The following is a 19009-nucleotide window of genomic DNA, read 5'->3' as shown; positions in this document are numbered from 1 at the left end:
TATCGCGTCTAGATTAGACGCGATATATCGATCCCCGAGCAATTGATTTTAACCCGCCGATACGGCGGGTAGTCTGGACGTGGCCTCTCTCTCTCTCTCACACTCTCAAATGTGGGTAATTTTAAGAGAACCTGATTCTTTTCCCCAGAAAAATGTTGAAAAGGAAAAAAATTTCCATTGTCACTGAAATTTTTCCTTGGGAAGGGAGGCAAGATTGTTTTCCAGCCAGGTCTAATCCTGCCTGAATCTCAGATTTGTGTGCACCGGCACTCTCCAGCCACCTTGCAGCTAAGTATGAGAGCTGAGCTTCTGACTATCCAATTCTCTTCCTCTCCCCATTGTCCCAAAGTGGCAGGCAGTGGTCTCTGTTAGCCGTACTGAGCTCAGCCTACTGAACAGTCTAGGGTCAAAGCCAGTGGCTGGTGCGCCCCCAAATCCCTCTTATTGTAAGTGATTGTAGCAGATTTGCTCTCTTCGCGGGCAGGTCCCATGTGAAGAACCCTGCTCGGAAAGGGAGACTTCAGACACAACAGCTTCTTTGCTTTCTGACTCTGTGGGTTTCTCTGTGGCGCTCTCCAGCTCTTGCCTTCAGAGGTGCACATGTATCACCTTGGGGGGTGGCTTTACTTTAAATTGCTGAGTTTTAAACACTCTTACATTTTCTTTAACTCCTCTAGAGGCTTCAGAAATAATGAAGAGCATTGGAGAAGCCATCCAGTACTTGCACTCGATTAACATAGCACACCGGGATGTTAAGGTACTGAGCGCCTAGCGGATGCTAGAGAGTATTTTCAAGGTCTTTGCCCCTAGCGGACGGCCCTCTGCTTGAACGACCCCCATGTCTTGGCCCACATAACATTGTACAATCCAGAGGAGTGCTGCAGCCACTCCCTAGCTTGCGTTTAAGAGGCCCACTGAGGTTAACCGGCCTCAAGTAACTTGTTCTTTTTGAAAGGCAGGAGAGTTTCAGGATGGGGTGGAAGAGCAGTGCGGCTCATGGCTCCTGTTGGCGCCTTTCAAACAAAATCTGACAGCTGTACTCTTGTCCTCCTGCCTCCATCAGTATGGGGACGTGACCCTTCAGATCAGGAGCTGGACCCTTCCAAGGTTGGGGTGTTTGGACCGTAGGTTTTCGGTCTGGGCACTATCTCTCTGTACATGTCTATGGGAGTGGCCTCCGTGAAAGCAGAGGTCAGCTGGGGAAAGTGCTAGCCCAGTTCAGCTCCGGCTGGCCTTTGGGTTTCATTGCAGGCTACCTACAGAGATCAGTCAGAGCCCATAATGGAGACAGTGAGATGGTGGTGGGTTTGGTTGAGGGGGAAGTGGATAACTTGCTGAAATTGAAGTCTCCTCAACTCTGGGGTGTGGACCTGGCCCTTATCATTTCCCCTGCCCTGTAGGGTGAAGTCCATTGAAACAATGAGTCCTTGTAAAAATGGCATTTCCTTTCTGTAAAAGCAGCAGAATTCTTAAAGGGCGAGGTCTGTATTGTTCTAGATTTCACTTTTAAGCAGACAAGACTTCCTTGTTCATATGATCTTAGTATTTTCATATAGCATCTGTCGTCTCAAAGAACTTTGTGTACTGGGGTGTGGTGCCGTTCAGAAACAAAAACCCTCCATCCACTTCTGAAACGCAGCCACCCCACAGCAGCTGTTCTGCAGTCGCACGACACTGCTGCCCAGGGGAGGAAGCAGAGAGGAGTCCCACATCCAAATGAAACCACAGGGAATTTTGCAGAAGCAGAATACAGTTACTTTGATTGGCATTTCCTCAGGGTATTGGGGCTAAACACCCCCAATTGGCAACAGATTTACAAGTTGCAAAGGTGCACGCAGTTCCCTGAGAAATGTAGCTTCCTGGTTGAGGAGATTATGGTGTGGGAGGGGGCGGAGAGAGAGCTGTCAAGAGAAGCACAAAAACTGAAGATCTAAAATTGTGTCGGGAAAATCAGTGCAAGTTGCCTGAATAGTACCAAGCCCCTGAGGCAAGGGATGGGTTCAAGAAGGGCTTTGTGAGACTTTCCCTTCCCTGTTGATTATACAACTCCACACTGCCAGTGTCCGCACCCCTCCTGTTAGCTCTTTGCTGTCAATTAGTGTGGGAAACAGTGCTCTCTGCAGAATATCCCAGGTGTCACTCGCTGGCTTGTAACAAATCTCAGAAGTTGTAGATCCTTACCTGAATGTGTTGGAGTTTATAGAACTGACCTGGAAGTCCCACTAACTGTGCCATATCTTCAAACTTCTGCTTCTGGACCTAGCTAGGACCTGGAAAGCTCAGGGATGCGAGTGCGGAGAGAAGGGGTGATTCTGGGATCTCTGATACGTGACCCACTTCATTTGTTACAAATCAGGTCTTGCCCTAGGGGGGGAAAAATCAGGCAGCAAAGTGCTGAGAGGTGAGCTGCAATGGGGTGGATGGAATCCTCTCTGGCTCACTTCTAACCACATGACTCCCACTGGTAGGTTCATGGTCAAACCTTCAGTGACTCTGACATGCTAGCACTGTTCTAATGCTGCCCCTGGCTGTGCGGGAAGTAGGAGCTCGGAAGACTTGGCCAGCACTTAGTTTGCTTTTTATTCATTGTGTTTTCACAGCCAGAAAACCTCTTGTACACCTCGAAAAGGCCGAACACTGTATTGAAACTCACCGATTTCGGCTTTGCTAAAGAAACCACCACACACAACTCCTTGGCCACGCCGTGCTACACACCTTACTACGTGGGTAAGTCACTGGTGAAGCTGAGATGCCTCGCTCCCTTCCAGGGAATGGGGGTTACAGGCATCCAGACTCTCCCGGTATTGCTGCTGTTTTGTGCTGGGAAGGCCAGTAGCTGTGGATTCAGAGACTGTAAGGCCAGAAGGGGACCACAGTGATCATCTAGTCTGGCTGCCAGTGTATAATACAAGCCAGAGAACCGAAGGGAGTAGTTCCTGCATCAGGCCCATAATTTCAGTTTGAACTATAGCTGTAGCGGGGTGTAGGGTTGGGCCTGAGAAGCAGAACTCTGATCCAGACAGAGTTCTTTGGGGTGTTCAGCTCTGAAGTTCTGGTATGGGCTGCAGAGCTGGAAAGGCTGTGTGTTCCCAGCCCTACTGCCGTGTTAAAATCCAAACTCCTCTGCTGGGCAACCCATGGGCCTGGTTTCGTAGTGGACATGCCCTGGAGATTTGTTCAGCTGTGGTCCCTGCGGTCCCTGCTCAGGAGCTGATGGTGACAATTGCAGCCAGGTATATTGCAAATGCCATCTCAGGTCCTGTGCCAGGCAGGGCCGGCGCTATCATTTAGGCAGCCTAGGCAATCGCCTAGGGCGCCAGGATTATTCGGGGGGTGGCATTTTGCCGGGGGGGCGGCAGGCCACTCTGGTTGACCTGCCGCAGGCATGCCTGCGGAGGATCCGCTGGTCCACAGCTCTGGTGGAGCTGCTGCAGTCATGCCTGCGGACGGTTGGCTGCTCGTGCTGCTCCGGTGGACTGCCCGCAGGCATGCCTGCGGCAGCTCCACCGGAGCCACAGACCAACGGACCCTCCGCAGGAATGACTGCGGCAGCTCCACTGGAGCCGCGGGATCAGTGCGGGGGGGCGGCGAAATGGCCGTGCGCCTAGGGCGCGAGAAACCCTAGCGCCAGTCCTGGTGCCAGGTGTGATAAGCAGGGCAGGGGCATGTGTATCTCCTCTTTCTGCAATGCACCTAGCACACATCAGGGCATTGTATAAGCAATTCACAGTGTGGGCATGTGAGACTCTCCTTGGCACTTGCCCCACATAGCTCTGTGAACTCCCCTCTGGTCTGATGTGTAGCACCCCTTGCTAGTCTACTCCTGGCTCCCCTGGCACAATGTAGCAAGAGGACCTATATAATTAGGTTCTTTCCAAGAGTAGGGCTTCTCTGGAGCACCTCATCAACTGTGCTAAGCTGCATCTACTGTCAAATGGCTCAGGATTGGAGTGATCGGTCCATCAAATCCATGGTCTCAGCCTGCGTTAGCGCTCCTCCCTCCAGAGGCATCACTTCTGTGTTTAACCCCGTAGCCTCCTTGCACAACGTCTCTGACTGCCTTGTAAGTTTTTCTTTCTTTCTTTCTTTCTTTCCCCAGCCCCGGAGGTGCTGGGCCCGGAGAAGTACGATAAGTCCTGTGACATGTGGTCGCTGGGCGTCATCATGTACATTTTGTAAGTAAGCTGTTTCCCCTATACTATCCTGATGAGCATTGCTCATGCATAACCCAGAGGAGCTACAGCTTCCACCCTCTCAATATCTGTCCCCAAGCAGGCTTGCAGGGCGCTCCCTGGGTGAAACATGCAATGTCCTTTCCCTGAGTCTGGCCAAGCAGCATGCCCGGAAGGCTGCACTAGGTGCATGCATGAACATCTGACTTCCTTCTCCTTCTCCACTGCAGAAAGACACCAGTCTGGGATGGTTCCCTGTGGACCCCGCTTTGCCGTTCAGTGTGTGCTGACTGACCCAGACCTACCAGGGACAAATGACTCTCTAGAGCAGTGAAATGATCATGAATATTAGAAATGGGGGCAAACCTATTGTGTCATGTAGGGCACATCTACACTGGAATAAAAGACCTGCAGCACGGCCATGGCTGTCCGGGGACAGCTGGCTTGGGCTGCGGGGCTATCAATTTCTGTGTAGATGTTTGGACTCAGGGTGGAGCCGGGCCCTGGGACCCCTCGCCTCTCTTGGGGTCCCAGAGCTCTGACTTCAGCCCAAGCCCAAACGTCTGCACAGCAATTTTAGAGCCCCATAACCTGAGTCCCGCAAGCCTGAGTCAGCTGAGCTGTGCCAGCCGTGGGTGTTTTAACTGCTGTGTAGACGTACCTTTAGGGCCAGACTTTTAAAGGTATTTGGGCACCTAAAAACAGAGAGGAGCCTAATGGGATTTTCAAACGCACCTGGGCTCCTAATTCCTGTTCAGATCACTGGGAATTAGGTGCCTAGGTGCTTTTGACAATCCCACTAGGTGCCTAGCTGCACCTAAAGACCTTTAAAAATCTGGCCCCTAGTCTCTCTAGTCCAAGCCAGTGCAGGATTGTTCCCTGTCCTACAGTGTCTTTCTAGTGCTCAGCTGGGCCTATTTGCAAAGCAATGGGATTCCCACGCGCCCCTTGCAGAAGTATTCCTGAGACTAACAGATCTCCCTGCTGGTGAGTTTTTCTTGTTTTAGGCCTAAAATTTCCTCTTTCTTAGATTGACCTTGTCAAGGTATGATTCCCCCACTTTGAACCTTAGCATCCAAAAGACGGGGTACCTGCATGAACCCCTCTAAGCTTAATTATTAGCTTAGAAATGATAGAGCTGCCACCACCCAAAAATATAGTGTTTTGGGACACTTCCTGTCCCTCAAACCCTTCGGGGACCCCCAGACCCAAACCCCTTGGATCTCAAAACAAAGGGAAATAAACCATTCCCCTCCTTTCTTCCTCTCAGATTCTCCTCTCCCTGGGTTACACTGGGAGATCACTGTGATTCAAACTCCTTGAATCTTAAAACAGAGAGGAAATTCACCTTTCCCCCCCACCGCCCCCAGACTCTCCCTGAGAGAGAGTGAGTGATCCTAACACAGAGAGAAATCAGGCTTTTCCTCCCCCTCTTCTCTCCTTTCTTCCACCAATTCCCTGGTGAGACCAGACCCCGTCCCCTGGGGTCTCACACAAGAATAAAAAAACAATCAGGTTCTTAAAAAGAAAAAGCTTTTAATTAAAGAAAGGAAAAAAAAGTAAAAATTATCTCTGTAAAATTACGATGGAAAATGTTACAGGGTCTTTCAGCTTATAGACACTAGAGAGAAGCCTCCCCCCCAGCACAAATACAAGTTGCAGCAAACAGAGATACAATCCTTCCAGCAAAATCACATTTGCAAATAAAGAAAACAAACATAAATCTAATCCACTTTCTACCTGTTACTATATGAATAGAAGAGACTTTCTCAGAAGATGGGAGAGTCTGTATACATGTCTGGTCCCTCCCAGACCCCAGAAAGAACAAAGAAAAACCCAACAAGCGCAAACAAAGGCTTCCCTCCACCGTGATTTTAAAGTATCTTGTCTCCTGATTGGTTCTCTGGTCAGGTATTCCAGGTTTACTGAGCTAGTTAACCCTTTACAGGTAAAAGAGACATTAACCCTTAACCATCTGTTTATGACAGACCTGATTACCCTCATAGAGGTAGGGATAACCCACTTCAGCTATCCAAGGATGCTGTCGGGCAAGCTGGCCGGACCTGACCTCAGCTTATAATACAAGCAAGGAAACTTGTTCTAGTAAGTTTCTAATGCAGTCTAAAGATTTCCCCTCTGCAGATCACTTTATTACTTTCTCTCTCTTTGGCTTAGGCTGTGTGGGTATCCCCCTTTCTATTCCAACCATGGTCTGGCCATTTCTCCAGGCATGAAAAAACGGATCCGAATGGGCCAATATGAATTTCCCAACCCTGAGTGGTCAGAAGTGTCTGAAGAAGGTAAAAGCTGTGGCAGAGTGTCTGCTCCATGAACTTGTGTGTCCCTGCTACCCGAACATATTGCAGAAGCTGTGCGTGCACCACCTGTGGTGAAATCCCAAGGGACTGGGTGTTCCGATATTGGCAATGTGGTTTCCCTTTCCTGGGGCGTGTCAGGCTTGTAGCTATAATGCCCAATGGGAAAGCTTAGCCTGTGTGTGCCTGCGATCTCCAGGTGTAGAACAAGGCCTTGCCTAACGTGGGGATTTGCCCTGTTGCAGACAGTAGTATAGCTGTACGGGTGCAGGCCCCTAGTGTAGACAGGTGAAGCTGTGACTTACGCTGGTGCCATATATCCCATTTGAATAGTGGCTTTGCCTGTCTATACTAGGGCTTAGCACCTGTCACAGTTCAGGGCTGCTGCATTAATGTTCCCCCTCTATGTTCGTCCCAGGGCACCCCCTCTCCGGTTCCTGGCTCCCCTTGCCTTCACCTCTCTTGAGGGGACCCGTGTCTCTCTCCCTCCTGACTAGGGCATTTCCAGGCTGTATGACTCCCTGCTTTCATTGTGTTATTTCCAGCAGAGACAGGTTGCCCAAGCATAGCTGCCTGCCGTCTCTCCAGAGACGGTTAACAGTGTGGCTGCCCACAGCTGGAGATACCACACAGCTCTTTTTATGCAAGTCTTTTTTTATTCTTAAGGTAAAAATGTTCCAGAGAAAACATGTTAAAAACAGTCCCTCTCCACACACACTTACTATTGAGCTTAGCGGCATTCACCCCAATCCAAACAGGGGCTCTGGCAGGAACAATCCTTCAGCACCCCAACCAAGTGGTTTCTTTGTGGCTTCAAGTTCATCACAGCTTAGAACAAGCACACAGTCTGATGGGCCCTCAGTGGGCCCAGTCCTTCCTACTCTTCGCTAAGGATTGGGGCCCTCTGTGGACCAGGGGCTGTCTGTTTGCTGGATCAGGAGGAAGGCCCTGAGCCTGGTTAAAATGAAGCTATTCATCCAAAAATCCTTTCTTTGTCTCTTGGTCCCTTGAGAATCCAGTCAGGACTAGTATAGCTGCACCTCTCCAGGGGGGTAGTTTCAAGGGGCTGATAAGGAGAAGTGCACCTATACTAGTCCCAGCTGGAGCATCCCTCTCCTCTTAGAGAAGGTACATACAATTCTACAATAACACTCGCATGATTCCCTGTTTAATAACAGTGGACTCCAAAGGTCCCTTATTTAATAAGGTTTGTCCAGGATGTTACAAGACACTATCAGTCTGTCACAGCACCTGTGGCTTCAACTGGGGCAAATCCCTAGTGTAGACCAGGCCAAAGAGACCAGCGGAGGTTCTGGTGGTTGCTAGGGCATTGTGTACCCTTGGGGAGAATATATATTCTAAGTTCTGCTTTTAATTAAAACCTCCCTCCCCCCCTCCAGTTAAACAGTTGATCCGGAACCTGCTGAAGACGGATCCGACCCAGCGCATGACGATAACAGAGTTCATGAACCACTCCTGGATCATGGTAAGTGCATGGCTTTCTAGAGGCGAGACACGGAGCCCTGGAAATGGGGCAGCTGCTGGAACTGAGAAATGGGATGTCAGGGACTTTTATTGGAGGCTCATCCTTTGTTTCTCTTACCCTCCCCTCTAAAGCAATCAATGCAGGTGCCCCAGACGCCGCTGCACACCAGTCGAGTCTTGAAAGAAGAGAAAGACTTGTGGGAGGACGTCAAGGTAAAAACTCTGAATCGCTTCTGCCCCTGACGCACCTCTGTTCCAGGAGGCACAGCTGGTACAGCCTGCTCTCCAAGTGCCTCAGCTCAGTGGACATAAACATCATGCTTGGCGAGGCTATGGGGAGCCAGGTCACTGCCCCCTGCCAGCTGTACCCTGCGCCCACCTGGAGTAGCTTGCAGGATCAGGGCCTTGATTTGCCCTTTTACTAAATTTAGTGCTACTAAAAAAAGCTTCCTTACACAGAACCTGCATATGAGAGAGTATTGGGAGGGACGAGATGCTTTTCACAGCCCATTTCTATTTGAGTCCTGGAAATAGGAAATTAGTGAAATTAAGAGGCTGGAATAATTTTGTATCCACATGCTAAAAAAAGAAAAAGTGTAAACTCGTGATTAGTGGCCGTGCAAAGCCTTTTCTCCACTCTTTCCCACCAGCAGCCTTGGTGTGGTTTTGGCCGTGGCTGTGCTAGTAATGACTGTGTTGTTACTGTAGCACGTTTTTTGGCTGGGTTTCCAACCCGACCTGCAGGCATGAATGGATGATTGTCTTTGTGGCCTCTTCAATCCTCTGCACATCTGCTGAGGCTAATAATAAAGGTGTTTCTGTCTGTGATATGAGCATGAAGAACTGCATGGAGGCGACCAGCTAATTTCACTTGCTGTGGACCACTAGACCGTTGGTGGATAGTAACAGGGATGAGGCTGGGAACGGCCGGCACTGTGTTGTGCTGGAAAGGGCTACTTGTCCACTACCAACCGAGCCACAGACCACCAAGTTGGAATGCTTAGTGGTGTGTGAAATCATTTGGTCCAAGGAACAAGACCTAGATTATAGGGTGAACAAGGGCCAATGGCTGGATGTTAGGAGCTAGACAAATTAAAGCAGGAAACAAACCACAGATTTGTAACAGTGATGGTAATGAACCACTGGAACAACTTCCCAAGAGACGTGGTGGATTCTCCATCGCTAGACTTAACATCGAACTTGGGATGCCTTTCTAAAATGATGTGTGTGTTCAATGACACGTGAATAGAACCATTGGGTGAAAGTCTCTAACCTGTGCTATGCGGGAAGTCAAATGACCACAGTGGTCTTGTCTGGCCTTAGGATTTATGAATGTCTTGTGTAGGGGTATACGTGTGTATGGGCATGGTCACTGGACATGGGCCTAAGCACAGGGGTTCTAGCATCAATGTCAGATGCCCCCATCGCTAACCAGGCCCTGTATTTTACTTGGTGTTTCTAGGAGGAGATGACAAGTGCCTTGGCCACCATGAGAGTAGATTATGAACAAATTAAGATAAAGAAAATCGAAGACTCCTCCAACCCTTTGCTCATGAAGAGACGAAAGAAAGCGAACCCCTCTGAGCCGACAGCACTCCCCCACTGAGGGCCCCCTCCGAGCCCTGCCTGGCCGTCGAGAAAGCAATAGTATATATATATTTTTTAAGAAAAGGACAAAGACGGACTTCATCAAAATGTGGAATTCCGACATTTATAACAGATGTGTTGTTTTTTAGCTACCCACCCTTGTTTCTGGCCTTTTTGGCGCAGGTGAGGAGATGGCCCCTGTGAGATACACACATCTTTATTTTTGGCCTGAGAGTTGAACAGCTCTGGTAATTTGTTGTTTTTTTGGTTAATATTTTTTTCATTCTTCCTTACAAAGACATGGAAATTCCTGTGGCAACCTTTTTAGGGTATATAATATATAAATATTTTTTAAAACTACTGTAATGCTGAAACCCAGACAGTATGTTTCCCGTGCAAAGCGCTGGCTAGAGATGAAGGCTTCTGACTTTTTTGCCTAGTGCTGATGGATTAGCCCCTCAGGTGAGCCTCTGGTAAACACAGGCTGAAGCAAAGAGGTTCGGGGATAGGAACATTCTATGTGGCTTCTAGTCCCTTCCACGCTCCTTTTCTTAATTTATCTTCAGGGGCTGGTGGTTTGAGGGGGTCTTGGGAGAGCCTGTGGATCTGGAGCACCTTTTCAGGCCTGGAAATTTTCTTTTTAAAGGCATCCTGGTACAAATCCCCACTAAACGGGAAGCCTTGGCTCTAACGGTGCATGCACAGGGTTATTTTCAATTACCATTGTGTGTGTCTGGGCTGTGTGTGTGTACACGTCCGGGGGGCCTGTAGTTTGTAAGTGAGTCCATGCACGCACTGGGGTGTTCTTTCTGGATGAATATATGGGGTCTGTAACATGCCTGGAGTTCAGTTCTGATCTCAGGGGACTTTTTGAGGAAGGGATGACGATGCCTCTAACAAATTCACTACAGCCACCCCAGCCTTCGTGGGATTAGACCAGAAGCACCTAAAGCAGATGCCCCATTGTCCAGTTTTCATTACTGTCCCATGCTGTGAGCGCCGAACCCTTTGCAGGCTCCTGCCTTGTCTTTCTCTGGGCTCCCGTGCCTTTGGCTCGCTGTGCTGAGCATGGCAGTCCAGAACTACCACTTAGCATCAAGTTGCACCTCTGCTTTCACCTCCGCTGCAGGTTTAGAATACAGGGACAAGCCCCCCTGCAAGTCACCCTCTCCTCAGGGGGCCCCAGCACTTACCATTGAGTCTGTGAGAGGCTGAGCCCTTTCATTCACCCCAACTAACCTATTCCTGCCCCACTCTGATGTGGGAAACACACTTACCCTGCATCAGGGAAGCAGGAGTCAAATGGGGCACTTCCTCCCCACTCCTTTCTGAGCCATCGGGCTGGTGACTGCTGTGGATTTCAGTTCCTGCCGTGCTGCAGCATTTGCTTAAGCTCTTCGGCTGTTACTTACCCCAGTGGCAAGAAGTCACTATGGGAAGAAGCCGGTCAAGGTCCCACCAAGAAAACCAGCTGACTCAGGCATGGATGGGAGAAATTGGGAATGTATCTAAAAGATCAGTCGAGCTTCAGTCTTGTTCAAAGCTTCAGCTGGGGCTTGAGCACTGAGCTCTTCCCTTCCTTCTCCTCTCCCCGGCACCCCGGGCTCACGGTGAGCTCCCCTCTTGAATCCCATCCCTATATGCCCAAATGCTACCAAAGGGGAAGGCAGTCCCTGACTTCATCTGCGCCCCCACCACCTCTCCACTGCTGGTGGTGTTTGCAACCAGTCTCTACTCCTAGCAGCAGAATGGCTTCCCTGAACTTTTTAGTCTGATTCCACCCGCCACACACCTTTTGTCACGTTGTTTCACTGCGTTTTAATGTGTTCAAACAAAAAACATTTTTTATGGAAATGTTTAGTTTTTAGGTGACATTTTAGGCACTGTATGGAATTTGAATTTGTTTTAAAGACAAGTTTTTAAAAATTTTTTTTTTTTTTTGGTCTGTTGGCTTATACTAATCCTTCTGGTCTGCTTTTCCCTCTTTCGGATTAAAGACACTTCATGCGTCACGCAGTCTTCCTCCTCCTTGCATGTGTGGTAGAGTGGAAAGCGGCTTGTTACTCCAGATTGGCTTCTGGTGATCTTCACAGTGCAGTACTGAGGGCTTCATTTTTTTCCCAGAGGGGCTTCACCCTGGGTCTGAGCCAAAGCCGAGTAAAGTCCAGGGAAAAACGCACTGACTCTGGCTCCAACTCTCCAGGCACAGGACCTGTGCACCACTTATTTTGACAGCTTGAGTGGGATTGGAGTGTGCATAGACCTTGCTCTAGCTGTTTGCACAAGGGTGGATTTTACTCCATTGATTTCAGTTGGAGCTGTGCGAGTGCTTGGTTTTCCTGCAAATCAATCCCTGATGTGGCCGTTGCCACTGCTCTGTGCAGGTGGATCTCCGGGACCCCATGTGGAGCTCAGAGCAGGTTTCAGGCCAAAGTGTCTTCATTTACCCTGGCTAAACAAATACTAGTTCAAAATTTTTAATTTTTTTTCCTGCATCATAGTGCGCCCCTGTACTCTGATTCCCTCCTCCCCCCCCCCCCCCCCCCGCCCCACCTTGCAGTGGGGATAGATTTTGCTCAGAGGTGAGGACAGTCCTCACGGCTGTGGTCAAAGCAGTAGAATTACAGGGGTGGGTTAGCTCAGGATCATTCCCCTTCCTTGTCATTGTGCATGGCACATTGCGCTGCCAAAACCCTTTGGGTTGAGGGCTGGGTGACTCAGGGCCCAGTGCAAAGTTCTGATCTGATTATTGTGAAATGGTGGGCGTGGGGAGGGGAAAGTTGTATGCACTCACATTCTTACCAAGTGTTTGCAAGTGGCTTCTCCGTTCAGTGGGACAGGGGCTGGACCCGGAATTGTCGGCTTGATGGGACATGGCATCGGCAGTAGTACACAGAAGAGCCAGCAGAGGGGGGAGGTCATCCAACGTTGGCTCAGCTCCCGTAATGGTTTGATTTTCAGCCACATCTGAAGCTGGGATATAGAAAGGGGAAGGAGGACTAACCGTGCACTGGAAGAGGGTCTCAGATGCTCACAGGCAGCTGCAGATCCTGAGCAAAAAAAGCTCCTTTTCTTTTTGGGATTCATTTGCCAGCTCTCTTTGTATTGATTCTTGGAGACGGGACAGCAAAGGCAATTAGCAGTGCAGCTGGTGCTGGTCTTTCCTTCTGCTGGGAGAGGGCTGAGGGGGTCGGAACAAAGCGACCGGCTCTGCTGCCAGGTGAACGTGGCCCCTTGTGCTGTGCAGCTCTTTGGAAACTCTCAAACCTTGGGAGACTGCTACAGCTCAGCTGCTTGGCTCGAAGCTCTCTCTGCTGCTGCAGTGAGGCAAGCACCACCATGCACACAACCCTGGGGCTGCCTCTGCAGCAGCTCTCTCTGCCTTTTTCTTTGGCGGTTGCTGAGTCTTCCTGCTGTGGCCAATGACATGAAGAGGAGAAAGTCCCAGGGTCCCCCTACGCCCTCCTGGGCTTCAGCCAATAAAAGTGTTGTGAGGCTAAACATATGAACGATGGTGAGGCACTCAGAGGCTATGGTAATGGGAGGTACACAAGTACGTAAGAGAGATGTGGGGTGACCTACTTGTGGCATGGTTATTTCTCTCCCAACTGTTGCTTTTTAATCTGAACCTCCTCACTTGAGTTCTTTGCTTCCGTCAGTAAATTCTGAGGAAACTGATGGGACAAAGGTCAGCCTGGCAGTGCTGGGTTTTTATAAGAAGGTACCAAGCAGAAGTTCAGGGCAGGGAGCAGCAGTGGCTGTGGGGTAGGGCAGAGAGCCTTTTGGCACAATGCAGTGGACTATCAGAGGTGCGTGGGTATGAGCTCTGTGGAAGGCTATGGGCGAGAACAGCCCCCCCAACTCCCTCTGACTTTCAGCTTCCCACTGGCTGAAGCATGTTTGGTCGGGCAGGGGGGGTGTTGGTTTTCATTTTTGTAAGGTTTTCCTCATAATGGCCCCCAGCCAGCCCAGTGCAGGACACTGGAGCCTATTTAGGGAGAGCTCCCTACACTGTACGAATCAGACATGGCACTAAACCCAGCCTCCAGATCCGAACACCTTTTGAGAAGGGCCCAGAACATGATCTGGGCTATTCTATGCACCTCTGCCACTGCATCTCGCACCTGACCCAGAGCATGTCCTGCTAATCCAGCCCCGACCACCCCTACAGCTTTTCCATTGCACCTTGATTCTGACATGCAATGCCCCTACAGCTCAGTTAATCCATCTAAATCCTGGACCTGCAACACCCCTTGGCATCCTATGGGTCCTTGCACAGCTGTGATTTAGGCAGCTCTAGTTTGACCAGAGTAACAGAATGCTGTCATCAAGGGACACCTAATGCACCTTAATTCAAGCCTACACATCCTTGCTCTTTTGTTGTTGGGCCCCAGTACAGCTAGCTGCACCAGTACACCTCAGTGCTGACCTGCTATGCTCATGTTAGTTTTCCTCATCCCATAGCTTCTGGAGGTGTTGCCGTCAGTACCTGCCTAATGTGAGTTTTTAGTCTCCACCTCAAATCTTGTAGCTGTGGGTGAGCACTTGCCAGTGAGGGTTCATGAAAGGGCTGCCCATGAGCTTTGCCAAACCACAGAGAGCAGACACGGTGGGAGGAAGCCACGCAAAGGGATTCACGTGATTTGTATGATTTCACTTTTGGAGGCTGGTGACTTTTTTCTTTTCCGTTCCAGCCAGCAGGGATTGACGTATGTTCTGATATCACCTGTTAAATAACTGATGGAATCTGTTTCCTCTAAATCTGATTAGGTCTTTCTATTACACCCATCCGCTACGGTAACGAAACACTTTCCCAACTAAATTAGATCAGCAGCACAAGGTATCTAGTGAACTCCATGGAGTCTCCTGCCATCCCTGGTTATATGGAGCTGTGCTTGGCATATCTAAATATAAATGTTATGGTGGGAAATCTTTCGCAGCCCTGAGAGATGGTGAAGCTCTGGGTTAGTCTGACCTACTCTGAGGTCAGTTCAACTCAGTTTGACCAGCTGGGAATGGTTCCAGTTCTCAAGCTTCCTACTGGGCTTTGTGCTCTGCTTTGACCCAGAAGAGGGCAGGTGTCTTGGTGATTGATGGACTGGGATGCAGCTGGGGCTTGACCCATCAAAGGCTTTGAAGATCAGTTCTCCAAGGCCTTGGACTAGTGATGGATGCCCATCATGGGACTGGAGCACATATGCTGCTGGTGGTCCATCAAGCCGTGCACTGCTTCCACCTTCAGTCTCAGATGCAGCGAGTTGCAATATCTTAGGTTGGAGGTGGTGAGTGCATGAGTCACTGTGCTCAGGTCCTCAACAAGGAGGGAGAGGAGAAGGTTCCTAGCCAGCTGGAGGTAGAAAAACATTTTTGGCTGGGCTTGGTCTTCAGTTGAAAAGGATTCTAAGGGTTCCTGTGACTTGGAGTAAATGGAGTGAGGTTGAGTGGGGGGTTCCCTCTGCACCTTCAATGGAAGTGGGAGGGCTATGGTTCTTCACAGCATTTTTCTCCCTTCTGAGCAATGTCGCTTCATTCTCACACCTAGGTCCAGATGGAGACAGAGGTTTCCCAATCTTGGAATCTACCTGACTTGAGGGACTCGCTGATGTCACTGTTAAGTGCTGCTGATGGCACATACCTGGCCCTCTTAGCCTGTCAATGACCGATCTCGCAATGCTTTGTAGAAACTCGTTAACTGAATACCAGGACACCGCTTTGAAGATGAGCAACGATATTCCTGCTGTGTAAAGAATACGTTGCACATAACACCTTTCCTCTGAGTATCTCCAAATATTAACAAACAAAGCCTCACAACCCGTCTGTGCCATTGTTAAATGTTCCCCAATTTGCATATGAGAAAACAGGGACACAGAGACGGAAAATGGCTTGGCCAATGCTGCTGCGTGAGAACAGAGTCCTGGTCCAAGATTTCCATATGTGGCAGGTGATTTACAGGAGGCCTCAAGTTTTGGGAGTCCAACTTAAAACACCAGAAAGGGGCCAGATTTTCAGAGTGGGAGTTCAGCCATTTCTGGAAGTCAGTCCTCTTTAACATGTCTCAAGTGAAGCTCCCCAAACTACTGATGCCTTCTGAAAACCCCAACAGTCCTGACTGGTCATCTCCTGCTCTAACCATTAGACACACCTCCTCCCTTAGCACTCCTGCCCCATCTTACTCCCATTGACTTCTGAGCCCCTTAAGGACCTGCTCTGTCAATCTCTGGGCATGATGTTTCATGTTAGCATTTCATAGCTTTCTGCTGTGCAAATGATTTCATTAGGCCAAGCAGTGGATGCTGACAGGTGGGGGAGTTGAGGGAATATTAGATATAGCTCACAATGTGCATCTCCTTCTCCCATTCCCAGGCTTATGGTTTCTGCAACCAGATGCTGCATAGATAGCCTTGGGGTGTTTTACCCATGTGCTCATAGTGTGTGATGACAACTCATATTAAAACTGTCAGAAAACATTGTGGTTTAGAGCTGCACTCCCGGAAAGCAAGAAGCTAGCAAAACATTTAAAATTTGCATAATCTCTGTGTGTCAAGTGAGAGGCCATGAGCTTGAACCCCGAGATCTGATGGGGGTGAAAAGCTGAACTCTCTTCTTGGGAGTCAGGCAGCCAGAGAAACCTTGTGTTTGCTGTTGCAAGTGCTCAAACTAATTCTTGAGTCCACTGATCTCCAGCGAAGTGCTTAGCTGCTTTGGTGAGCTATGGAATGTAGAGTGTGCAACCTACCTACTGGGAGCATACACCAGGGCGTGATCGTTACAAAGTAGAGACTGGTGGTCTTCACCTATTTTTTTATGCACATTTTCCATGTGCAAAACCAGGTTATTTGTTGTGCTCGCAGGACTGAATAAATGTCCGTATCTAGTTATGAGCATGTACAATATGCCAACCTGTGCATGCTCAGGTTTCGTGTGTGTGAGAGAGAGGGTGCACTTGTTATTAAAAGATCAGGCCCCAGATAGTGTCAGATTCTGTGGTGGTTTGAGCTTAGAGTCTTGTATCTTCTGCATGTGTTTCACATCCCAGCAGCAAAAGGGGCTAATGAGAGAATTTAGTCAGCCGCTTCTGGCTATATGTCTTACTTTTTCCAGTTTAATGCTTTCCTTGCAGGACTTTCTTTTAGTTACAAGGAAGTTATTTTAGACTGGAGAGAGCAGCGCTAAGCTAGGGCTGTAGAATGGCACGAGGATTTGGCATCCCCCCAAGTCTGAGACCTGGTTTATGCCCATCTGCGATCTTTCTACTTACAATGGTGATGAGTGCTTTATGTATCTGAATCTTAATCAATTTTTTTTCTTACATCTTCCCTTTGACCTAGGGCATTAGTATCACGAGTGGGAAATTGAGGCACAAAGAGATCAAGTGACTTGTCCAAGGAGTTTGTGACAAAACCAGGATCTGAATCCGGGTGTCCTGTGTCCCCGTCCAGTGCTTTAACCACAGGTTTCTTTCGGGTTCTAGGAGGTGGCAGGACATGTTAGATGTCACTTTGTACTATGTGTTACAACGTGAAGGAAATAAAGGCACGATATTAACTTGTGCGGGTTCCTGGAAAGGAGTTGCCAGTACCGCTGTGCTGAACAGAAAGGGAGGGGACCAAAGGGAAGTGCACCAGCAATGTACCCCCTCCAAGCACTCCTCCCAGGAGAGGTGTGAGGAGGAGTCACTTCCTCCAGTTGTTGGCTTCCAAAAGGGCGAGGCCATAGTCAAACCCTAACAGTAAATCATGTCCTTTTTGCATGATGATCTGGTGCTGTGGTTGCTGTACTGAAGCGGAAATGTGGGACTGTACCAACGCACAACACAGAGAGAGGTGTGAAGTGTAGGCAGGTATTTCCAGGGTCTCGGCCCACGGCTGCCGTTAGCATGAAGCGCTCGCGCAAATTGCATTTTGGAAAATTATTTCATATAAACAAATACCAAATGAGCAATAAAAAACCCCACCCTGGGCGGGGGCGGGGTGTAGTCTGAGGTTCATATTTCCTACTGAAAGCCTTCAATTTTTTTAAATCACAGTGCTCATTCGCACAAATCTCAACTCCAGCATGAAGATTTCTGGCCTGGAAATATTTTCCAGTATGTTGGGGGAGGAATGGGCGAGGGGCAAAGAAAAGAAGGGACATAACCGGGGCCTGATTGGCCACGTGAGTCTTGCAGCAAGTGGGGTGGAACTTGGTGCCCGCTGATGGACTGCTCTGAATGCAGGAATAGTCTGGGAGAATCTTGAAGCCGCTTGACAGCAGGGCCACTGGAAGGGGGCCTGATTTAATTCTGCCTGTCCCTACTGCGTCTCCCAGCAATGTCCTGTCGTCCCCACCAGGAAAGGCTCTAGCAGGCTGTATTCGTCTCTTCCTCCTTGCACTTCCAGCCAGGCTCTGTCTGGTCTTATAGCTCCTTCCCCCATCTTTCCACTCCAATGATACATACCCTACTGGGTCTTCACCACTGTCCTCTTCACCCACAGTTTCCCCTCCACCCTACGACTTGGGCTTCTCCTCTCTTCGGCTATGTCTACACTACAGACCTGAACTGCAGTACCTGTGCTGCTGTAAGGTCTCCCGTGTAGCTGCTCTCCTGCCAGCATAATTAAACCACTCACAACAAGCACGTTAGCTATGTTGGCAGGAGAGCCTCTCCCTCCGACACAGTGCTGTCCACACCAGCACTTTTGTCAGTGAAACTTAGGTCAGTCAGGGGGGTGATTTGTTTTTTTTTCACACCCCTGACTGACAAAAGTTTTACCAACAAAAGCGGTGGTGTACACAAAGCCTTAGACATCACTGCAGGAAGGCCGTGCCTTCCTCACACCGGAAAGGCCTCTCTTTTCCTTCTTGCACCTCTCTCTCTCTCACACATATATGTATTGGGGGGGAGGCCCAGAAAAAGAGCACAGATCTGTTTTCTGTAAAGATGCGGCTATTAAAAGGAATTGCTGTGTCAATGTGTGGGTGTTGGTAAAACGGATTCTTACTCATGCAAGACACTGTTGCACTCTCCTCCTGGTTTGAAAGAAGAAAAAATCCCTAGCAAACAAAACCTTTGTAAATAAATAGAATAGGAAAAGAAAAGGCCAGTCTAGGTCTTCAGGGATACCCGTGTCCACATCTTCTGTGGGTGGAAAGGCATGGTATCCCCTCACCCCCTCACTAGTGCACTGGTTTATATGGGGTGAGTGGGTTGGTTTGCGGGAGAGATGAGGCAAAACCTACATAACTGCTTTAGTGAAAATCTGCAGCGGGGATGTGAGGGAAAAGGAGGTCTTGTGGTTAAGTCATTAAACTGGGCATCATAAGGTCTGGCTTTGATTCCCAGTTCCACATGCTACATGTGACCTTGCATGAGTCACTTAATTTGTCCATGTCTCAATGCCTCGTCTGTGAAATGGGGATAATGACTGTCTGTTTAGCATGTTAGTTCTTTGGGGCAGAGACTGACTTTTA

General features: G+C 49.2%; 2 protein-coding genes across 2 annotated transcripts in view; both read left to right on the top strand.

Moving 5' to 3' along the window:
• Positions 1–11571, top strand: part of MAPKAPK2 (MAPK activated protein kinase 2) — an 83340-nt gene extending 71769 nt beyond the window's left edge. Inside the window, exons 4-10 of the mRNA XM_050954053.1 lie at positions 678–757; positions 2601–2727; positions 4100–4175; positions 6348–6472; positions 7888–7973; positions 8105–8185; positions 9435–11571. Of these exons, the coding sequence (XP_050810010.1) occupies positions 678–757; positions 2601–2727; positions 4100–4175; positions 6348–6472; positions 7888–7973; positions 8105–8185; positions 9435–9578 (719 nt within the window). The 3' untranslated portion in view covers positions 9579–11571. The remainder of the gene's footprint in view (positions 1–677; positions 758–2600; positions 2728–4099; positions 4176–6347; positions 6473–7887; positions 7974–8104; positions 8186–9434) is intronic.
• PFKFB2 (6-phosphofructo-2-kinase/fructose-2,6-biphosphatase 2) overlaps positions 1–19009 on the top strand; it is a 334000-nt gene that overhangs the window by 42022 nt on the left and 272969 nt on the right. The gene's annotated exons all lie outside the window — the stretch shown is intronic.

Source organism: Gopherus flavomarginatus, chromosome 5 (assembly GCF_025201925.1).
Source record: "Gopherus flavomarginatus isolate rGopFla2 chromosome 5, rGopFla2.mat.asm, whole genome shotgun sequence".
Taxonomy (NCBI): domain Eukaryota; kingdom Metazoa; phylum Chordata; order Testudines; family Testudinidae; genus Gopherus; species Gopherus flavomarginatus.
The sequence above is the reverse complement of the archived record's forward strand: the minus strand, read 5'-3'. Positions and strand labels throughout refer to the sequence as shown.